Source organism: Lepisosteus oculatus, chromosome 5 (assembly GCF_040954835.1).
Source record: "Lepisosteus oculatus isolate fLepOcu1 chromosome 5, fLepOcu1.hap2, whole genome shotgun sequence".
In the NCBI taxonomy this organism is placed as follows: Eukaryota; Metazoa; Chordata; class Actinopteri; order Semionotiformes; family Lepisosteidae; genus Lepisosteus; species Lepisosteus oculatus.
In genome coordinates this window covers 59286472-59308592 of record NC_090700.1, presented here as the reverse complement: position 1 = coordinate 59308592, position 22121 = coordinate 59286472, and the positions used below count along the sequence as shown (strand labels likewise).

At 41.3% G+C, this 22121-nt stretch overlaps 1 protein-coding gene across 2 annotated transcripts in view; it reads right to left on the bottom strand.

Annotated features, from left to right (window-relative positions):
- ccdc33 (coiled-coil domain containing 33) overlaps positions 1–22121 on the bottom strand; it is a 99110-nt gene that overhangs the window by 34142 nt on the left and 42847 nt on the right. For both annotated transcript variants that reach the window (XM_069190741.1, XM_069190740.1), the window contains exons 7-13: positions 17935–18044; positions 12085–12186; positions 11255–11346; positions 9179–9299; positions 4305–4434; positions 3753–3886; positions 2947–3018 (exon numbers count right to left, since the gene is read on the bottom strand). In XM_069190741.1, coding sequence (XP_069046842.1) covers positions 2947–3018; positions 3753–3886; positions 4305–4434; positions 9179–9299; positions 11255–11346; positions 12085–12186; positions 17935–18044 — 761 coding nt within the window. The remainder of the gene's footprint in view (positions 1–2946; positions 3019–3752; positions 3887–4304; positions 4435–9178; positions 9300–11254; positions 11347–12084; positions 12187–17934; positions 18045–22121) is intronic.

Genomic DNA, 22121 nt, shown 5'->3' with positions numbered 1-22121 from the left:
AGGAACAAATGGCTGAGTGAAGTTCTTCTCACAACAGTGAAAGAAAATCCCCTGGCCTGCAACAGAAAAGCAAAACAAAATTTTCAGAAAGCTGAAATTATAGTATCTATCCTCCTTTGACAGACTGCATTGAATCATTTTAGCAAATCTTTAGATGTGGTAAAGCAGGTTGGACTAGTCTCACAGAAGCAATTACTCCTGCTGTAATGTATGCACAATATAATCATTTTATAGCTTTCCTATTAATCTGTGTGGATATGGTTTTCTGTCTTCTTATGGTGCTCATGAGTGGGAGTAAAGAGCACTGCTCCAAGCAGAGTGCCTGGGGAGGGGTTTATCAGGAGAACGAAAGAGCCACACAGGAGACAGACAGAGATAGAGATGGATGTCCTGACTCCGTATGGTTCTGAGATCGTAAACTAGTTATTGTCCCACTGAGCCCATAAAAAAGCTGCATTAAGACAATAGTGTTGTATAGTAATTATTACCAAGCAGTAAAGTACATTAAGTACCCTCTCCAGGCTACTGGTTTAGGGACTAGCCATGTTTTAACTGCTGAAGGGGGCTCATGACTCAGCCTGTAAACACTTTGTCACCAGCACAAGGGACAGCCGATGCAGCAGGTTCATCTGCTGGCTCTACACTGTCTGGTGTTCAGAGGTCTGTGTCCAAACACGAGCACTCCAGACATTCAGAGCTCCTGCCCTGGTTGCCCTCTGTCCCAGAAGAGCAGAAGAGCAATGAACTTTCTCTCCCCTTATTGGGTGAGATCTCCCAAGGGTAGTTCTCACTATGGAAATCACTTAATCTGACTGCCATAAGATGAGCAAAAACTAGTATGTGATCACTACATAAAAAGTGTTGTGATTTGACTTCATATTTTGCCGCCAAGACAAATCCTGATAAGAACGTAACCATTTTAAATTGTTTTTAACTTCAGAGAAATGAATGCACACTTTGTCTTTTAACTTGTATCTGTTAATATTATTGTTAGGCACTTTTAGCTGTATACTTCATATTTTACTCTTACAAAATGGATTACATATAATATCGATCCTTGTGTTCCTTCATTCAATTTCAATTTCATTTCACAGTTGTTGTCCATCACATTACCTGGCCACAGTCCCCTGTTCACACTACTGCTGCCTCCTGAATTTATTTTTCCACCTAAGAGGAATTAGCACTTGTACTCTGAGTTACTCAAATCAATGATAAAATCCATGTAGGGCTAGAAACAATTATATTACTGTAAAATAAGGACAAAAAAGATAGCCATTTAGCTTGACATAAGTGAGAAATAACAGGAATAAACATTTTACTGTTGTATTTTTGCAACAGTAATCAGCAGAACCTCAGTGTTGAAGACCCAGTTCCTTTGTGCTCCCTCTCTCCCGCCTGCGGTTCTGATTGAAATCCTGACTTCAGTGCTCTCAGTGCTGACTGCAGCTGTTTCCTCAGGCAGTGAAGCAGGGCCAGTCTGTGGTAGACGGAAGTGTTGCAGAGGGGAGCAGGAACTCCCTTTCAATGAATATATATGATATCAGCAGAGCTCAGTCCCGCGGCGGTGTTTGAGCAGCCCGACTGATTTGACTGAAAGAAGGAGAGGCAGGAGGTCCACTAGAAAACCTGAACACCACAGAGCCTCGACTAAAATAGATATAACACCTGCACTCAAAGACACGGGGGGCGCTACCCCCCTTGGCAGACATGAGCTTTAGCTGCAGGAAGCACCGGGCTTATGAGCGTTTAGATAATCAGGGAAAATTATGCTTTCGGAAGACAAGAGCATAACAGAAAACTGGAACGACCAAAAAACTATACACATCCACATTACAGGTGCTGGTAAAAATTGGATAAACACAATATACATTAAACCTTTTATACAAGTTATTTAGACCTTTTTAAATTTTGTATCCATTCTAATTGGAAATATGGCAAATGTTTCTTTACGACTCAGCTCACAGGAATGACTCCTGCCCTGCCAGGGGAGAAAGAGGAGTGGCAGGCAAACACATCTGACCTGCCCACCCATGAAGCCAATCATTTTTCACACCCTGCAGGCTCCACAGCACCTTCCACGATGGTTAACATTGATTGGAGGAGAAGAGAGGTTGCTGTTCTTTTTTCTTGAGTTCAGTTCAGTTAATTACATGATATTTCGCTTCTAGAAAGGTCCACTCTACCACTACATTTCCAGCTAGGGAAACGGCTATTGATACGGCACTGTAGCTCAGATGATGTGAGGTCTTGTGTTCCTTGCCTAAATATCTTTCTTGCCCTGTTTATAAGTTTTGCTTCCTCTCTCTTTTGTTTTTTGGACTAAAACACTGTAAAGAACATTGTGTAACACGTGCAGACTGTGGTCTCTTTTTGTTCTGTGTTTTCTGCCTGCTGGGTTTTAAGATTAAGATAAGATCACTTAATTAGCCATATACAATTTCTTGTATTAGGAATTGTGTTTTCGCATACCCCAGCTTGCTCTCCATGAGACACACAGACGAAAGAGAGAAGCTTGGGGTCAGAGCGCAGGGTCAGCCATTTGTACAGCGCCCCTGGAGCAGCTGGGGTTAAGGGCCTTGATCAGGGGCCCAACAGAGTAGGATTCCTCTGCCGGCCGCTGGATACGAACCGGCAACCTTCCAGCCACAGGCGCAGATCCTGAGCCACAGGGCCCCTTGGGTTTAGAGTTGAAATCTAATTTTACAAATTGTAAAAAAAACACTTGGAGGTGCAGTGGATAATTGTAGTTGCAGTAACTACAGTTCCACAGAGAGCTGAGAAGTCTCAGGCTGGCCAAGCCACCCTATACTCAACAGCACCCCCCCGTTCGGGGAACCTCGCTGACACACCATACACTCTCATACATGGGAATAGCTTCTGACACAGTGATGGTCACACACCACGGACCCAGGCAGAAGGCGTTGGGGGATACAGCCGGACACTCACCTCTGAACCGATGAGGCGCAGAATGACGCCCACGCAGGGGTCAGTGTCCGAGGTGGTCCGAAGTGTGCTCCCCTGGGAAGGAAAACCACGGTCAGTCACATTGGGGCTGAAGCGGAGTGTCACAGCTGGTCTTGTGCACAGAGCACCGCTATGCTGCTGTGATCAACACAGTCAAGCAGGAACAAAATAAAAGGGACGATAAACATATGTAGCATATGAGACATTAAGTAAAAAATGGTCATAAATAATTCTATAATGAAATACTCACTTTGAAGAAGTACAATTGCTGAACTGACAACAGTTGGGTACACAATCCCCACTAGGCTTCACAAGTTATCAAACACACTTTAAAACAGAGTATAGGAGAAGCATCATGGCATTAACATAATATTTCAAATTTATTCTTTATACAACAAATGTAAGAAGACAGCTTGGGAAATAAGCCTAGGAAATGGATTCTGTGATACAGGGGAAAAGTAAATTGCATGTAATAATCTTTAGCACAGTGTTAAAGTACAGTAGGTTTTAAAAGCGTTGGCAGTTGTGGAGTCTTAAATAGATTCAGAGAGTTGATGGGTGTTGTATGTTTAGATGCATATTTGTTGTATATTAGTTCAAGTAGGTAGCTGCGTCAGTAGGTTGCAAAGGAACAAGTAAAGGTTTATTCCATGCTGAAAGAGAAGAAACGAAACACAATGTTTTGGCTGTGGAACCTTCCACACTCAAAGAAGTTCCTTTGTTGTATATTATACTACTATACCACATGCTTTTGTGAGAAAAGTAGCAAAAAAAAACCCTTTCCTCACCTGCAGGGGGAGTTGTTCCACCCTCACTCCTCTCTGACCCTTTTCTCCCATGAGCCTCTTGTACAGGGACTGGTCAAGGGGCAGAGCAGAGAATCCCAGGGGGCTGCGGATGTGCCAGGTGACTGCGTTCATCACTGCAGAAACACAGCAGGCACGGCCGGCTACAGTATACAGCAGGGCTCAAGCATTATCCTGTGTTCAGGTTAGCTGTGCTGTGCTGCAGGGAGTCATTAAAGTTTGCAGAATTTTGAATTCATACACTTTTTCAGATCACCTGTTTTTTTTAGAAATGAGTTGCTAATTGAAAACTATCTCTAAAGTCTGGAACTCAAGGCCAGGTGTTGCTCTTTCCAGCCCTGCCAGTTAGCAACCAATTTTCCAACATTAAGATCACAATGACTTCCGTGGGACTGGGTCAGTTAGACTTCAACTGTTGTATTCTTCGCGACACAGCAGGTACGTTGAGTTCTCAGTAGTGATGCAGCTTTACTTGAGCTGGGCTTGGCTGAAGAAATGAGCATCAGCTATTACGTTACAGTGGTGCAGACGAACCTGTGGTAATGGGGTAAAACTCCAGCACCAGTGCAGCCCCTCCAGTGAAAATGGTGGCGCAGTTTCGGCCAAGGAAGAGGAAGCAGTGGTTCCAGATGGGCTGCTCCTCAGGATATCCTGCCTGGGACACCTGGGAGAAGAAAGAGGTCTCTTAACCTCCCTCCTTATCAAGCTTGGATGAAATCGGAAAGTCGGTGCTTATCCAAAAGAGTCCACAAAGTTACGAAGCTACGGATCTACAGAGCTGGTGGACAGTCACCCATTTGTTTTTTAGCACTTAACCTTGGATGGTTTCTTTCTTTTAATCCTTGGGATATTTTCGGCTACATTTATAAAATCATGCTAGAAATAATTACCTTTCTTGAAGTTATTGCTGATGACAAGTAACAACTGCTAACTGTTCTTTTAATAATGTAATAATAATGTTTCTTTATTAGCCCTATACAATTTCTTGCATTAGGAATGCGTCTTTTTGCATACCCCAGCTTTTCTCCATGGAGACACAGACACACAGACAGGGAGAAGCTTGGGGTCAGAGCGCAGGGTCTGCCATTGTACGGCGCCCCTGGAGCAGTTAGGGTTAAGGGCCTTGCTCAGGGGCCCAACGGAGCAGGATTCCTCTGCCGGCTGCAGGATTTGAACCGGCAACCTTCCAGTCACAGGCACAGATCCTGAGCCACAGAGCCACCGCTCCGCCCATCGTTGCAGGTTTTAGTAACCTGCATGCCATAAAAATTTGAATTTGAATTTCTGCCTTGTTTTCTTTCTTTCTCAAATTTATTTTCTTGATCCATCAGCCAGCAATCGGAGGACAAATGTTCTTTTACTAGAACCAAAATGTTTAAGAGGCATTTTTTGCTTAAAGAGCAACAAATGGAACTAGCACAGGACAACAGCCAAGGCGAGCCGTACCTATCACAGCCTGCGTGCAAGGTGCTCTTGAAATTGCAGTCCCTTACACATCTTAATCAGCAGTTTGAGTCCTGAGGCAGCGCAGCCCAGTTTCACCATCAGCAGGACGTATTCCGCTATGCCAAAGACGTGAGTGTACCAAGCACCTGACCTGAGCCCTGGCAGAGACTGGTGGCGGATGGCAGATGGCCCCTCTGCCACATGCCTTATTAAACAGCAGGGAGCCTGATTTCTGCTCTCTGGCAGACTGTCCTAATGCAGGGGTTCCGCAGGTGTCCAGGACAGGACTCGTCTTCGTGGCTGACTTGCTTATTGTGGGTTATAATCCTGCAGCAGACTGATGCTGAGGTTTGCCACTTAGTCAAAGTTATTCATATATAGTCCTTACGCTTACAGCACTTTTCTGGACACTTCACTCAAAGCTCTTGATAGATAATGGCTATGACTATGACTATGGCCAATGACTATGGCTGCCGTCGCATCATCCAGGTGGAGGCTGCACACTGGTGGTGGTGGAGGGGAGTCCCCTTTGCCTGTAAAGCGCTTTGAGTGGAGTATCCAGAAAAGCGCTATATAAATGTAAGCAATTATTATTATTATTATTATTATTATAATGGAGATACAACAGCAGCCATAGTGCGCCAGTACGCTCACCACACACCAGCTCTCAGTGGGGAGAAGAGCAGGGTGATGAAGCCAGTTCAGAGATGGGGATTATTGTAGAGGCCATGGGGAAATTTGGCCAGGACACCAGGGTAACCAGGACACCCCTGCTCTTTTAAAAATCCTCCCTGGGATTTTTAATGACACAGAGAGTCAGGACCTTAATTTTATGTCTTATCTGTCTCCATCACTATACTGGGGCATTAGAACCCACACAGACCGCCAGGTGTGTGTGTCCCCTACTGGTCCCACTAACTTCTCTTCCAGCAGCAACCTTAGTTTTTCCCAGGAAGTCTCCCATCCAGGTACTGACCAGGCTCACACCTGCTGAGCTTCAGTGGGCAGCCAGGTGTGAGCTGCAGGGTGATATACCATAGCTGCTGAAAAAGCTCTGAAAACATACAGTAACTGCCTTTAAATCCCCTTACTCACTGGAAACACATTTCAAAATCATGTGTTTTGTAAAATATTAATTTATTGTGGTGTGTGGCTAAATGTTCTTGTGTGTTTTGATTCATTTCTCTGTTGCCCGATTTTATGAATAATGTATAACAATTAATCAATAACTGTCAATTCCTTAAAATTTTCCTTATAATAATGATAATTTGATTTTATGCTAAAATAATAATAATTAGACTAACAGACGTTTCTCTGTTCCTTGAACCTCAAATAATGGATACAAAGGTCATAAAAAGAGAAAAGCCAGCAGGAGATTTCCTGTAGTTGTTAAACAAAACCAGTAATTGGACTGGACTGGAGACCCAGAAAGATAATGAGGTTGTTTTTAGAAGATAATAATTGTTTTATTCTGAGCACTGTTTGGAAGTGACTGTACTGACAGTGACTGTTTCAGATTTTGCATGTAAACTGCAGAGAGTCAGACAGTCTGATGATATAAATATATATATATATGATTTTAAAATAAGATGATTACAGCAGCCAATGTTCTAAGATCACTAAAAAAATCTCTCTTAAATTGGTCTCCCAAGGTCATTTGTTTAGTTTTTCTAATTGTTCTGGATGATCTCAGGTCCCTGACCGCTCGGGAGTGTTAGAATATGGAGGCAGACTCAGCCATTTTAGGACAAGAAACTCAGATTGCCTGGGAAATTATAAAGGTATTCTTTGCACTCTCCTAGATGAGCACTGTCCCCCAGGACAGCCCCTCCAGAAGTGGTACTGGCACAGGCTTCTCTGCACACAAAGGTCAATAGTGACACCCGCTAGTCAAGTCATTATTGATTCCCAATCCCTTGCTATTAGGCAAGGTAATTACACTACACACTGACATTTAAATAACGTAAATATATGCAGATTATAATGATTTTATTTAAAGTAATGCCAATAAGAATTATTTTTTGATGAAAGGTCAGCAACTCTCCAACTGCCATGGATCCTACACTCTGAATTGTAAAGATGTCTGCTTGGATGCTAAAATTGATTAAAATGTACAAGGGTGTTGTTTTTGCAAAAATAAAATTGTATTTCTGTAGCATTTGCATTTCCAAACATTTGCCTTTCTGCTTGATTCCTTCCTGCCAGTTTTTGCTATTCGAATGTATAAGATGTAAGCCATCCCTTTAATCCTTGCATTGAGACTCAAAGCATGTCCTGGACTAAATCATTTTCTTCAGTGCCCACTGAAAATGCTGAACATGCTCAAATATGTAAACACATCTGTTTGGTAATGCGACACTGACACATGAAACCTTTTTTTATTGCAGAAAATGGCCAAATGATTGTTCTGTGACGAGAATGTTACCATGTTACAAATTTAATCAAATCCAAGCAGGGATCATAATAAATGCAATGAAGAGATCAGTTTTTACTGAACAAAATGGTCTAAAAAGAACAAAAAGGGTTGAATATCTTTGTGCAAATATAGCCTACATGACTCTACACTTACTGTAACAACAAGGGTTAGTTAATTATAATAGCTTGCTCATAACATCTATGACAACTTTCTCAGCAGAAACACAGTACTTAATTTCTGTCTTTACCATGACCTTGCCACTCATACAGTACACTCCACGGAAAAGACAGAAAACTCTCACTCATGAGAGGACTCTTCCCACATGCGCCTTCTCCCCTGGCCAGTCCGGGCACAGATGGAGGCTTTCTGAAGGGAAGAGAAACAGGCAGGCCCTTTCTCTCCCGTGAGCGCCCCCAGTGATCCGCAAAGACAGCCTGTCACAGCAATAGCCTGTGCCAGGCTCCGCATCCTAAGGGAAGGGGTGCTGGTGGGGATTGGAAGAAATAAAAGCGTGTTCAAGTACACACGCTTTTCCAGAGCAGTGTCCTACGAGATACCACTGACGAGAGACCGCAAGGGCATTAAGTCTGCAAGAAAAACGAAAGGGAAATACAACACTCCCAGGAACCCCCAAATTAGTCCCTGCTCGTAGCTAGTACACCCTGCAAATTCTATACTGGCCATTATTAGATACAAGGAATTACCTGCAAGGACCCAAAATGCATCAGCAGAGCACTGGCAATGAACTTACTCTCCGTGTTTGGCACAAAAAAAACCAGAAAAAAGGCCCAAAACAGGAATAGGGTTTTGTTGTTCATGGTACCATAAATATACTAGTGGCTGAATGAATTGAACCATTTTACAGAGATCTGCTGTTAATAACCCCCCACTAATTTTGAAATTCAAGCATTATTAAATACAAGAAGAATCTCATCTTGGGGAAAAAAGAGCAAAAAGAGCTCTGTTCCTCTCAAGGACTGGCATTTGTTTTGTGCAAAGATAACCTGTGAAGATAACTGGTGTTGCTCTAGCTCCGATACAAGGGAAAGAGGTTATATTTCCAGTAAAGCACCAGAGGACCTGGGAAAAGCGACTTATGTCATTTTCTGCTTCCCAGAAGCTGCATGGGGAGAGAGTGTGAGCCGAGGCAGACACTGATGGGGAGAGACAGCATAGCAGGACACAGTAGGGAAGAAGATTTCAGCCCACAGCAGCCTGCACCTTGCTCAGCCCTTCATACAGTAATTCACACAGAAATGCAGATAGTAAAAATATAAATATGTTCATATACTGTAAAGCTTTATCATTGCATGGGCTTGTATGTATTTAATATACAGGTATTTATATATTTAAGTGCAGAACAACAGATGAAATCATTCAATTGTAGTGTGCTAAGATTATTACAATGTTATTTTCTTGATAGTGTCCTTGGAAACACTTTTTTTTCACTTCTTTTAATGTGAAAGGAATTATCTCACTAACTTTCTGTCCAGGTGTGCCCAGCTGTTTGTCGGGCAGGATGCCCAAGGCTGGCAGGAGGACCTACCTGGGGATGGCCTTGGGCAGTCAGGGGTGGCACATCAAAGCAGGAGGGGGGAGGCTGGGGGAAGGAGACCGAGGTCACCGTGATGCCCGCCGCCCGAGGACTCCGAAGCAGCATGGTGTCTCTGGAAAACCAAACACAATGGCAGTGCCAACAGAGTCTCATATGGAAGAACCCGTGAAAAATGCACTTAAGAGTAAATTCACCGATACCATTGCTAGCACAAGCTTAGGATGGCCATCCAGGCAGAATGCTTACAGTAGCCTCCAAATGGCAAATTGCCCAGTTTCCAATGGTTCAGGATGCCTGATCACTCAACGGGCTGTGATACAAGCTGCTAAAATACAGGACATTCATGAAAACATACTGTAATGGTGTCTGTCCAGAAGCTGCACGGGAGACTCAAAATTTAAGTAAAGGATAGAAACACCTCTCAAAGACCACTAAATCAAACATATAGATGCAGTGCGACAGGCAGCCCTAGCAACAGTGCAGCTATTATTAGAAGTGGGAGTTATATCACAGAGCAATAACAGAAGAAAGAGCCAACCGTGAGATACGGACATGGGCAGCCTGATTATTCCCTGACCTTCATGTGTCAATCAGATGATGGGAGCCTATAGTTGACATCATCCTTAGTCTTCTGCTTAACCTATCCTGAGAGACAAACTCAAGAAGGGAGTGGCCTCTGTTCACAGCATTTCTGGGTTAGCTTACTGTCGCTGGAGTCCATACTGCACTCAGTATCTATATTAACTGAACACATACAAACCTTAATACTTCTGACTGTATGAGTCGTAGTATAAAGATCCTTTGATGAAAAATCATGAAGCAATAGGTGAGCTTCTTTTAATTAATATGTTGTGTAATTTTATCAGTATAATAAATCAAACTGAAAAGTAAAGTCAACTGAATTAATTATAATTGTAACAGAATTAAGTGCACAAATAAATGCTGATATAATACAATTCGGAGCAAACAAAGCAAGTCGTTTGAGTTGGTCTTAGGGTTTCATCTCATTTCATAATGACTGAACAGTATGTTTCACACCTGTTAACATACAGCATTTATGTGATTTATGTTTTGGTTTTTGAGACTAAAGTCTGCAGTTAAACCACTGAGCTCTGGTTCACTCTGTATTAAAGTCTAATGCTTTTATTATAGGAAACCTGCCACAGAGCTAATGCTGCTTGTAAATGTCTCGACAGGAAGCAGCTGAGGTTCAACTACATATCGAAAAAGCACACGGAGATAATTGATGTGCTCTGAAGTTCAACAATTAAAATGCACGGCCACTTCTGAACTGGATCACATTAAATTCATAAATCATTTATTGCTTACAAAATGTTTCATCTTTTTCTGTGATAAATCATACTCTGTCAAAGACCAGGTTCTAAATATATGGAACTAGGGAGCCGATATCTACAGGAGGTGTGTCACCCCATTTGTTGGTATGGGTAACCCAGCCATGAGCCAGTAACCTGAAAAAGGGTAAAGTGAACTTTATTGATTCCGAATATTAGGGAGGTCGTGGATGTTTATCTTACAGATTAAAATTCAATCTAGCACTATGAGATGACAATAATCAAAACAGAATAATAAGCTAAAGCAAGGTGAAACAGTGGCGCCTCTAAAGAAGATCTTTCTGCATCTGGGATCTCACAACTCATCCCTGTGTGTTTTGGCGTGAAGTAATTGATCAGCGCTTGTACGGAGCTTCAGAGCACCCAACCCCATCCCCTTGCCAGCAAAAAGCTTTTAAAAGTCACCTTTTACATTCTGATTAACCTTCATAAAGGAGAAAGTCTCCATTATTTTTCTTAATTGCTGCCAGGGACCCGGCATGAATTAACCCCCCCAGATGGGAACACTTGCACTGTCCTAACGCTGACCCACAGGGTCACTTCTTCCAGGACGCCGAACACCCGCTCTCCAGCCAGCGATTACTCTTAGAAACAAAAAAAAAGGATTTTTTCCTCAGCCAGCTGCATTGTCATTCATGAGCAGCACCCCCATCCCCGCACTGTGGTCGGCCTCAGATGTACGGCTGATGACAATCTGCACTCCACAAGCACTTACTTGTAAGACGCATAATCGGGGACAATACGAGCCACAGCAAGCAGAGGCCCCGCTGGCTCCCTCAGCGGCCTCTCCATGCCCTGCAACAGCACCTGAAACAGCACCGGGCCCAGATGAACGTCAGGGGAGCGGAAGAGCTACCCACGCCCCCGGCTCTGCAGTCACAGCACGCACACCACTCCCCAGAAATAATGCAGCATCACGCACTAGCGTTTAAAGCAATTTGTTATTCAATACCCCTCAGCATTAAGGAGATCAATAAAATAATTCACAGCTAATAGGAAATTGGAAGCAGAGGTGATTTAGTTATCTCGGTTGATTTTATTGTGAAGGTAACCTGAAACAGGAAGCCAGAAAACATTCTTTATTTTTGAAAGAAGACTGACGGGACTCTTTTTCCACCCCACCCCCCCAAACACATCTGGAAAATAGAATTATAACGTATAGCCGCAAAGAACTAATTAAGCTGCCCGTTATTTCTGCAGGCCTTGGCTTAAATCCAACTCCAAAAACAAGGAGAAGGCAGGAGCCTCCGAGTACGTTCCTGTATTTTCAGATCTCCTCCACGACATAGGATTCGATACACCAGAGTTCATCTAGTTACGACTTGTGCTCACACTAGGTGAGCTTTTCAATCACGTCCAGACATGAAAAAAAAAAGTCATTCAAATCATAGACATCGTGTGTAACTGACATTTACGAGCAGGACGTTCAGATTCTCAAATTCTGCGTGTGGGCAAACTGCCCGCTTAAAGGGATGAGGGGCCTGACGTTTCATTTCCTCCCCCGCATGGCCTGACGGCGGGCAGGGGCGGCAGGTAAGCGAGTACCTCAAACCCCGTGAAGGAGAAGCGCGGCAGTCGCGGAAGGGCGCTGACTTGTCGGACCACCGTGGCGTACAGCCGCACCCCTGCCGGCACATTCCCATGAGCCTACAACACAAAACAAGCCGACACACAAGACGGATGCTTCTGTCCTCCTCTCCAACTAGCGGTTTGATTCGGCATGGAGTGGTAAAACAAGAATAATTGGATTCTTAAGGTGCTCTACAACTGCGCATAGCATAATATACGACACATATACATCTACACAGAATAATACACGACAGAAGTAAGAAGAAAACGGGGGGGAAGCCTCGGAAATGGATTCTTTGATACTGAGGAAAAGTGAATTACACGTTAAAAGCTTCGGGTAGTGTTAAGGCAGGTTTTGAAAATGTTGGCGGTTGTGGCGTCTTTAAGGGATTTGGACGGTGAGGTCTACAGCTGTGCTGTTCCTCAATGGGTGGAGGCTGGAAAGGCCTGATTGTCCGGTGCCTTGCATGAGCGACTGGGCAGGAACTGAGCTATAATCGTGTGGGTGGAGGAAAGATATCCCTTTGTGATGCTCCTCATGTGAGCTGCAAAGGTTTCATTTCAGAGCCATCACTGATAGCACCGGTGTCACCAACTTTGCAAAACTGATGTTGGGAAGATCTGAGTATAAACTCAGTCTTGCCTGAGTTTAGCTGAAAAAAGCATGTATGAAGCTAAGCAGGTGTGAGACCTCCTGGGAAAAACTAAGGTTCCTGCTGGAAGTGGTGTTAGTGGGGCCAGCAGGGGGCGCTCGCCCTGCGGTCTGTGTGGGTTCGGGGAGGTCCTGACTCTCTGTTTTCATAAAAAATCCCAGACATCCTGACAAATTTCCCATTAGCCTTTATCAATCATGTCCTCCTAATAATCCCCCTCTATGAATTGGCTTCATCACTCTGTTCTCCTCCCCACTGAGAGCTGGTGTGTGGGGAGCGTTCTGGCTCCCTATGGCTGCAGTCACATCATCCAGGTGGGGCTGCACACTGGTGGTGAAGGAGAGTTACCAGTTACCCCATTACCTGTAAAGCACTTTGAGTGGAGTGTCCAGAAAAGCGCTAAATAAGTGTAAGCAATTATTATTATTATTATTATTATTATTATCATCCCCGAAGGTAAAAGCTGTTAATCATGTTTGTGATGCAAATGTCAATGAAAAGGTATTAATTATTTCCTTGGATGGATGCCTCTTTTCTGTAGGTATTTTCAGACTTACCTACAATGTGATACTTCCCAGAATTCTGCAATTCTATGTCAGAACTACTGTATGTGCCATGCACACTTATAAGTTTGGGGAATAAAACAAAAAATGTAATGGCGAAATGTTCATGTTGGAGTAGAGAAACCGCCGTTTGTGATCCACCAGCAGGAGGTACTGTTTGGTGTCTGGTTCATCAGATTGAGGAGAGGAGAAATGTGTTCAAAGGGACCCACTAGCTGCTCATCATAGTTCACTCCAGTGCAAGTGTAGGGGAGCTGGTGTGGGCAGGGTGACGTCGGCGCCCTCCCTGCGTGTAGCAGGGCCCTCAGCCGCCTGGGCTGGGGGAGGTCTCCTTCAGCTCACTGGGCTGGCTCCCTGTGGCGTTACGCCGGAGACCCGGGGTCGCGCCCCAGGTGTTGCGGGGTGGAGCGGGTGGCGGAGGCACGAGCCCGCGCGGAGCCGCGACGGTCACACAAGTAGATGAAGCTCAGACTGGACTGTGTTGTTCAGGACTGTTTACACATTCACAGCAACTTTGCCTGTTGCTTTGTTGCAGGAAAATGTAACAATCGAACCCTGGCAGAGAAGAGGCACGTTATCAATTTCAAATCTGCCTACTGTGCCTGAGACGGTGATCCCGGGATCTTCAAAATGTAACCAGGGGATTTAAAGGAAATGCTGAACATGCAATCTTTTGTATTTCACCTGACGTGCTTCATTGTGTACTGTAGAATTTGTGCAGATGTAGGAACTGATCAAAGATAGAGGAGGATATGTTTTGAAACAGTTTTAGAATTTAAGATTTTAGACAACTTATACACTACTTTTGTGCACAACATTAAATGATTACATGAATAATGGTCAGAAGAATAGATCAAGCCCCTTATCCAGGATCAGGAACACTTGTATAAACAAATACATCTTTTTTTACAATCTGTACTTCTTACAAAATGGTCTGACTAAACAAATTCCATATTCACGGAGGCACCCTGCACCGCCTCATTAACACCCTAGATAAATGGACTGCCATTATTCATCATGAAATAATACATTTCCACTTATGGGCAAATATAAATGAAATATAATTTAGCAAGCTTTCAAAACACTACAGGTATGGAATAGAAAAGGAAATCCCTTAATGTTATTTATATGATAAAGCACATATTTTTAAATTAACAAGGAAAAAAAAATGATCAGAATTCTATACATACTCCCTTGACCAAAGTCAAATGACTACTCGTCATTCAGCTAGAGACTAGCAAGTATTGTTATAAGCTATGTTGGATTGCCTTGTGATGTGTTAAATTCCACCTTACTTTACATCAACCAAAAAAAACAGGGGATGACCATATTTCAAACTAGACATCCATCACATAGGTGCAATCAGCCAGTCAGCCAACAGGCCTGACAGTGGAAGTCTAAAACTAAGAAAAAACGAGCAGTGATTATTGTTCAGTGCTCTCTGGAGTGCCCTCCATAAAAATAACACACTGCAAATCAATATTTATAGAGGGCATAAACAACAACAACCAAGGGACACCACACTACAGGATTAATGACATTTCCCATCCATCAATGCTGCAACGTACTTCAAAAAAAAGATGTCATTTTATGCAGCCTTTTCTTTTTATTTAAACAAGCATCTTTTATAGCTTCGTCAAGTGATGGTTTTCCACACTTTCTACAATGCACATGTATGCTGTATGAACTGCAGTTGATTGTGAAGATGACTGACCCGTACGCTATGTTACATACAGTATCACAAACACTGAACACATCATGTAAAATGTGCACAGCAATTATGCACAAAATAGGATTTCAGAGGCTGAGGAATCATTTTCAAGGGACTTAGTACCCTCTTGGAATGAAGTGATTAGGAAAAAAAAAAGCCACCCTGTAATATTGTGATAATATAGTATACATCACAATTATATACATATATAATTACAATAAGAACACTCCTGGCCACGATGTTGCTGGAATTAAGTACAAAGCCAGTAAAAGCAGACAATGAATAATTTATACTGTAGCAGCAGCCTTGAAGGAGCAGTCTGAACAGAGGACCTGGAGGGGAGTGTAGGAGTGCAGTCATGTGTGAACTCATTCTGAGCAGCCTGGGATGGCTTGGCACAGAATTCCTACACAGCTGAGGAGGCTCATTCTGTTCAGAACTGATGCTATTATAATTGTTTAGATTACTCTTATTGTCATTACACAATCTCTTTCCCTTTTCTACATAGGCTTTATTATCTGTTTAGAGCATCTTCTTTAAACTTACACTCATGCTCCTTTCCAGCTGACAGCTTGCACTCATCAGAGAAGATTTGGTTGTAGTTGCACAGCCCTACATTTGTTAGGACTTTAATTATAATCCACTGTTGACAAACAAAAAACCACCACCCAAAGCAGAAATCTCAGAGAAAAAGTTTTTAAAAATGTAATTGTGACAGCTACTGTAGATATACCGTACCCCACTTCTCATACTAATTTTTGCATTCAGTGGGTATGATCATTTTTAACTGCGTCTGGAAACTGAATTTTATACCAGATGGTAATTTGATTGATCTGCTGGCCAGACAATCGAAAACGGATACTGTCAAAAAGACATTGATTTACTTCAGATAAGGCTAGATCTGCCACAAAAACATGCTGTTCTGATTTTTTTTTGGCATACTGTATGTAGCCAGAGTGAAAAGGAGTTTATGAACACTGTGGGGTGGATTATGGGTCATTTCAGTAAAAAGTATTGAGGCTGTCCACCCGTTGTACAAAGTTATGAAGAAAAAAAAAACGTTTTACTTCCCTACAGTGCATATACTTACACTGTATTTCTTTCCTTAAGACAGAATTTCAAGAAAAAAAAATGTTTGGTATTACATTAAAACTGAATTTTCAGTTTCATCTGAAATAATCTGTAACTGTAAACACAGTCGCTTAAAAAAAACCTGCAAGGAATAGAAGCACATTTCCACTTATTGCTGATGGCACCTTTGCTCCAGAAGGTTGAAATACAGACAAATATGAGATAATGTTCATTACCAGATTGTGTTTTTGGTTTCCCTTTGTCATGTCAGGCTCAATTCTATTCTTCAGGCAAACAAGGTGAAATGTAAAAAAATTCTCTCCTACCCACTCACTGGCTGATGTCAGGATAAACTTACATGACTTCAGATCAGCTGTATGCAACAGTTAAAAGTTAGTTAAAAACAGGATTTGATCAATTTTACATTTTAATGTTGTCTTGTCTGTTACTTGTATGCACGCACTAGGTTTTTATTTGAACACTACCAATGGTTCTTACCAATGGTTTTACAATGTACGGATTACACTTTCAGATATGAATGAATACAAACAATGAAACAAATTATCCACATCTAAAACACTCAATACTGCCAGTGTACTTGCACAGTATTGCTCATTCAAAGTAAATTATACAGTTTTAATTATTTCTGCATAGTATCACAACACACCATGATGTGAAATTAATTATGTTAGCCATAGTTGTCAGTACCAATACTGTAAGGGTGGCTTCTGTTAAACTGCTGTGTGTGTCATTACATTTTTTCCCATGTGGAAACAAGAGCAGCTTAAAGTTATGTCTGGTCCCACAAGGATAACATGAATACCAAAATAATAAAGCACTGTGTCTATTTTTACTTACTAACTCAAAACAAACTAAGCATTTTTAAGAAAACTGTGTTATACGCAAAGCGAATGTAAGTGCTTTCTAGCTACACTTTATAAAACAAAATGAACAAACAGCACACTCTGCTTAGACAGATGTTCTCAAGAAACACTTAACTGGATCTCACTCTGTTAGGCTTCTCCCAGGAATGCAGAGTATAGTCCAAGTGTTTCGATTTCACCACATACAGTAAACAAGGCATTGGTTATTCATGATTCAGCATTGAAAAAGGCTCTTTGAAGAACTTTGCCTATGGCTATTCCTCTGCTTGCACAGCAGACGTTCAATACCGACAGGCAGAGCTGCTCTATGTCCCCTGCTGTTTCAAAGTATAGGGATGAGAAATCACAGTCTGGTTTTGAAGATGAAAGTTGTTCGTTACATCACTCTACATAAGCACTTAAAAGGTATTTTAGGTGGTGTGTGGTCTGGCATGAACTTACATCTTCATACCCTTCCTATATACAGGGCTAGGTTTGGGAAACCGTCTTGGAAACCTTATTATGACTTGCTTTCCATTGTTCAATAAGCCTTTGTTGGATTTACAATTATTTTTTATATTTGCTTATATAATTCATTTTGAAATCACCATGTGTATAACATCCTCAGGCTGGACAAAGACCAGAAGCTGTAGAATCCCACAAGTCAATGTATGTTTTTTTCAGAAACTTCAGATGTCCTTATGTCAACTGGTAAATGAATGCTTGTTGGCAAAGCCTGACATATGCAATCAGGAGACAGGAGGAAAGAGTATGCAGTGTTTTAATCTGTTCTGTGTAAATTATGCCCTGTGGCTGAGGAGATATGGCATCCTATAGCCAGCCTACAGCAGAGAAAAGGCATTTGGATGGCTGATGAGCCACTGATGAAGAATTCCTGAAGAAGGCATCTAACTGGTGGGGATAAGCTGTGTAGTTGCTGAGTGATTGCACTGGGAGACACTTACCTGCACCAGTTCCATGTGGTAGTGGTGAAAAGGCTGGAGATGACGCAAAGGTAGGCGATAGTAGGCCAGGAGCTCTTTAGTTCGACTGTCAGCCACACTAAGGACCATCTCTATGTGGCCATCGACAGGGAAAGACAAAGCACAAGGGAAGAATAGCCATACGTTTTAATTTGGCTGCTTTAGATAAGTAAAAACAAAATGCACCACCAAAATAAAAACCTTTGTATCTATGTCTTGGAATTCTAAACATATAGCACAAACATCTTTAAATGTCCTCTGTCAAGTATCGTCAGCTAAATGTTTTCAATAAATTTGATTGAGTTGGTGGTACAATCCAACTTCCTGTCACCTGGTCATTGGTTGGTCTAGGGGTAGAAGTGGCCAGCCCTGGTCCTGAAGAGAAGCAGTCCAGCAGATCTTACAGGTCTCCCTTAGATCTTAAATGAATTTATCCAATTTGGCCAAGAACTGTAGTTGCTGAAATCTACAGGATGTCATTTTATTTCAAATCCGTAAATTATTTAATTGGAAAAATGAAATTTCATCCACGTATGTGGCAAAAAAGATGGTCGAAGGGTTGAACATAAATCCTGCTGTAGTCTGGCTAGCCTCTTCTTGTATAGGGTGCTTTCTCTCAATACCAAGTTCAAACAGACCCAGCTTTAAAGCTGACTTTAATACAATTTTGCCTGAGGTTTGCATACTGCATGAGTAAGTATGATACTTCATACAGACACACATTCATACAGTCTCATGGTTTAATAAATCCTATGTTGCTGGATCACTGTTAGATTCACTTAGAAAGACGTAAGACCCACAAAATGTCCAATGCTAAAAACAGCCTTCTTTTTCAAAAGAAAGTGGTCAATATTTCTGTGTTATGTTTCTAATAGACTAAGAAATGCATTCCTGGATCTTAGTTATAAAATATTTGTAGCATTTAAGTAAATGGCATGGCAGTAAGACCTAATATGAAAGCAAGGAAAAAATATCTACAGTATGCAGCATTAAATCAACCACCTGCAGAAGCACAATTGTCTTCGCTCTTAGTGGAGTGTAGTTGTGGTAATTATTCACACCCTCTTCATAATACATGGTAATTAAAAAGAGATCAACAAAATAATTAATTTCTTGCAGCTACAAATATAGAGATTAATGATGGTTAAGTACAATTTACCATAACATAAATAGTACACATATTAATAGTGATTCTAGTTTTTGATTTTTGATTTTTTTTCCCAAAAAATTTGAGATAACAATGTACATGTCATACTGTATGTCAGACTAAGGAAATGAATAGAATCTTTAATATTATTTCATTTTTAATTAACTCAAATGCTCTTATCCTTGGTCATGAATTGACTTCAGGGTGTAAAATTCAAAACAACACGCTTGCACATAATGTTTTTAAAACAGAGCAAATATGAAATATTTACCTCACATAATTCTAAGGAGTAATAAAAATGTACTGCGTATACTGTGTTGCAAAGCATAAATCAATTTATAATTAGTGCATTAATGAAGCGTGTGTTCAAGTGAAAAAATACAGTTCTGGACTAAAATTAAATGTTGCATGCTGATTAATAGCACAATCATGCTACATTATTGCAAAAGACTGTTCTTTTACCTCAAGTCCAGACTTTCATTTAATAACAATAGTATAAAGGTCCTCATGCAGTTTGGTTGATTAGCACAGCATGTCAGCAGAATCTTTTAACTTTGTGCTAAAAAATAATACTACCTTGAGGGCATTTGCAAAACATTGTTCACCAATTCTGAGACTTTTAGGTTTTTATTAAGTATTTAAGCACGTATGATATGAAAAACACTCTTTAAATATAAAACTAACAATAAGTGGCTGCAGGCAGAATGTATAAACTAATTCCTCCCAGCAGTCTGCTTGGTTTATAGCTTCAGAATAGCTTTACTATACCTACTGTACTTGTAGGAAATTGCCTACTATAAAAGCTATAAACTAAACACGATCCTGAACCTTATACTGGACTTCTTTGGTTCAATGCAAATAAAATCAAACCAATTGGGAACAGCCAGAGTATGCATGCCAAATGATTCTGACCTTCCGGTTATACTGGGGACAGAAGGGTACAATTTAATGTCAATTGTGAGAAACGGCATGATAAACGCATATTTCAAATACTGCACTTTATTTTTCCAAACCATTTTCTGAGCTTCTCAGTACTTTTTTTTTCCAGCCTCTTTTAGTTACACCTGGTAGATACGCCTGAGCCTACTAAGCTGATGTGTGAAGGGGTATTACAGTAATTTCAAATTCCTGTGATTGGGATTGAGACAGACACAGGACATTTAGTACCATTTCTCAGCCAATCACTCCGTAGACAGTGCGTATTGTAGATAAATTGCCCAAGATTCCCAGTTATGGCTTTTCAAATGAAAAAAAAAGGGCGCAGGGACTGGGTTTTGGTATAAATGTTTCGGAAACATCTAATTGTCACATTTGTGTATGTCACCTGCTTGTTTGTCTAGCTTTGACTTTCCTGCCCTCCAATAAGGTCACTATACAGACTGTAAAAGAGACACTGGCTGTGAGATTAAGCAGTTAGCCAAACAAAGGAGATGGTAGTGACGTTCAGTAGTTCAGCTTCCAGTCGACATCAGCATTCTGTTCACATCACAGCAATCACTCTGTCTACACTTTGGGAGAAGCCATTAAACCAAACGTGTAATTATTTTGTCACTTAACAGGCTCAAATCATGCAGCTACAATAGTCAGGCCCACGCTCTGCAATTATTATCAACAGAAAGGCTTTTCAGAACGCTGATTTGCAGAACAAGACAAAGCAATTTCACAGAGAGATAGATTTTTCCCTTTTTTGAAGCAGAAATGCAGAAAAAACTTGTTCTGTTAGTATTCATAGAAGAGCAGTCAAGTGCAAAGCTAGCAGAGAAGCAGCCACTATAGATGTTCCAGTTTTTCATTCTTCCTTCCAATATGGGTAGCTATTTTGTAAAGAAAGGTACAAAATCAAGATGCATGAAGTGTTTGTTGCACTGTGTTTACTTCTTTCATATTTACGCATAACAACAGTGGATTCCGCAGTCATATCCAGCTGGTTCACATCTTCCTACAGTCATAGCTGTTTGACCTAGCAAACCCTTTTATTGTATTCAAATGGAAGATAACCTAAATATCATGTGCGCTCAAGTCAGAGCACACATCCATAATTAGCAAAGAGAGCAATAACCTCAAGCTCCAAGCCCCCAATCACTATTAACCAAGCTTAATATCAGACAAAGCAACAAACAAATACCTAGTATATCTGATGGATGGAACTTGGTTTCCTGTTTTAACAAACATGTCTTTCAATGTAAATTCAGAAAATTCAGCGTATTGACATCAATTCATCCAAAACCTAGACCGACATAAGTTCAATTAAAAACAATACGGTTCTACCAGAAACTGGTTTGGTCAGTTTTTCCCATTCAACCCTTAATACATAATGTTTCTGCATGGATTTTATTTGGTAAAAAATATGAGCTGGAAAAACACCAAAACCCATAAAACTAAATGGAAAGGATTATGATGCAACTGAAGTTTCAGTCACAACATAGACAGGAAATCCAAGTCACGTTCCTTCATCAGACGTTCGAAGATGGAAGTCACAATCGGAGGCTTGGTTGTCACAGACTGAGACAGTAAGGTGGTAGCTGGTCTGAATCATTTTTCAGGTGGCTACACAATCAATAAGCAGGGATGACTCGCTTCAGGGAGAAAACAGCATTTAAAACCTTTTCAATCTCTTTCGAACACAATTCTTGCCAACGTAATTTCTGTTTTTTTTTATGATTGCCTTAGTCTGGCAGCTCACAAATACCACCTATCGTTGCAGAAAGATTAAACTGTCACTGCGCTCCTGAGAAGTGCAAAGACTTTTTGAAAGCAGAGGTGTAAATGTTCTTAATCAGTCACTCCTGAGTTGGCTAAGAGCAACTTATTTGTCCTGGAGCTTCCCTTGCTCTTTGAATGGTTCTCAAGTCATTCACATCTCTGTATTTCAAGACTGGCCTTTGTGCCTCTTGGCGGAATGAAAGAGACACAGTACACTCATACTGTACCATCAGGTTTAACCACCAGGAATCTTTGTAGGGACAACTGCCCTATAAAATTGAAAGGAATCAAGTCTCTGTCCCCCTAATTTTTTTCTCAA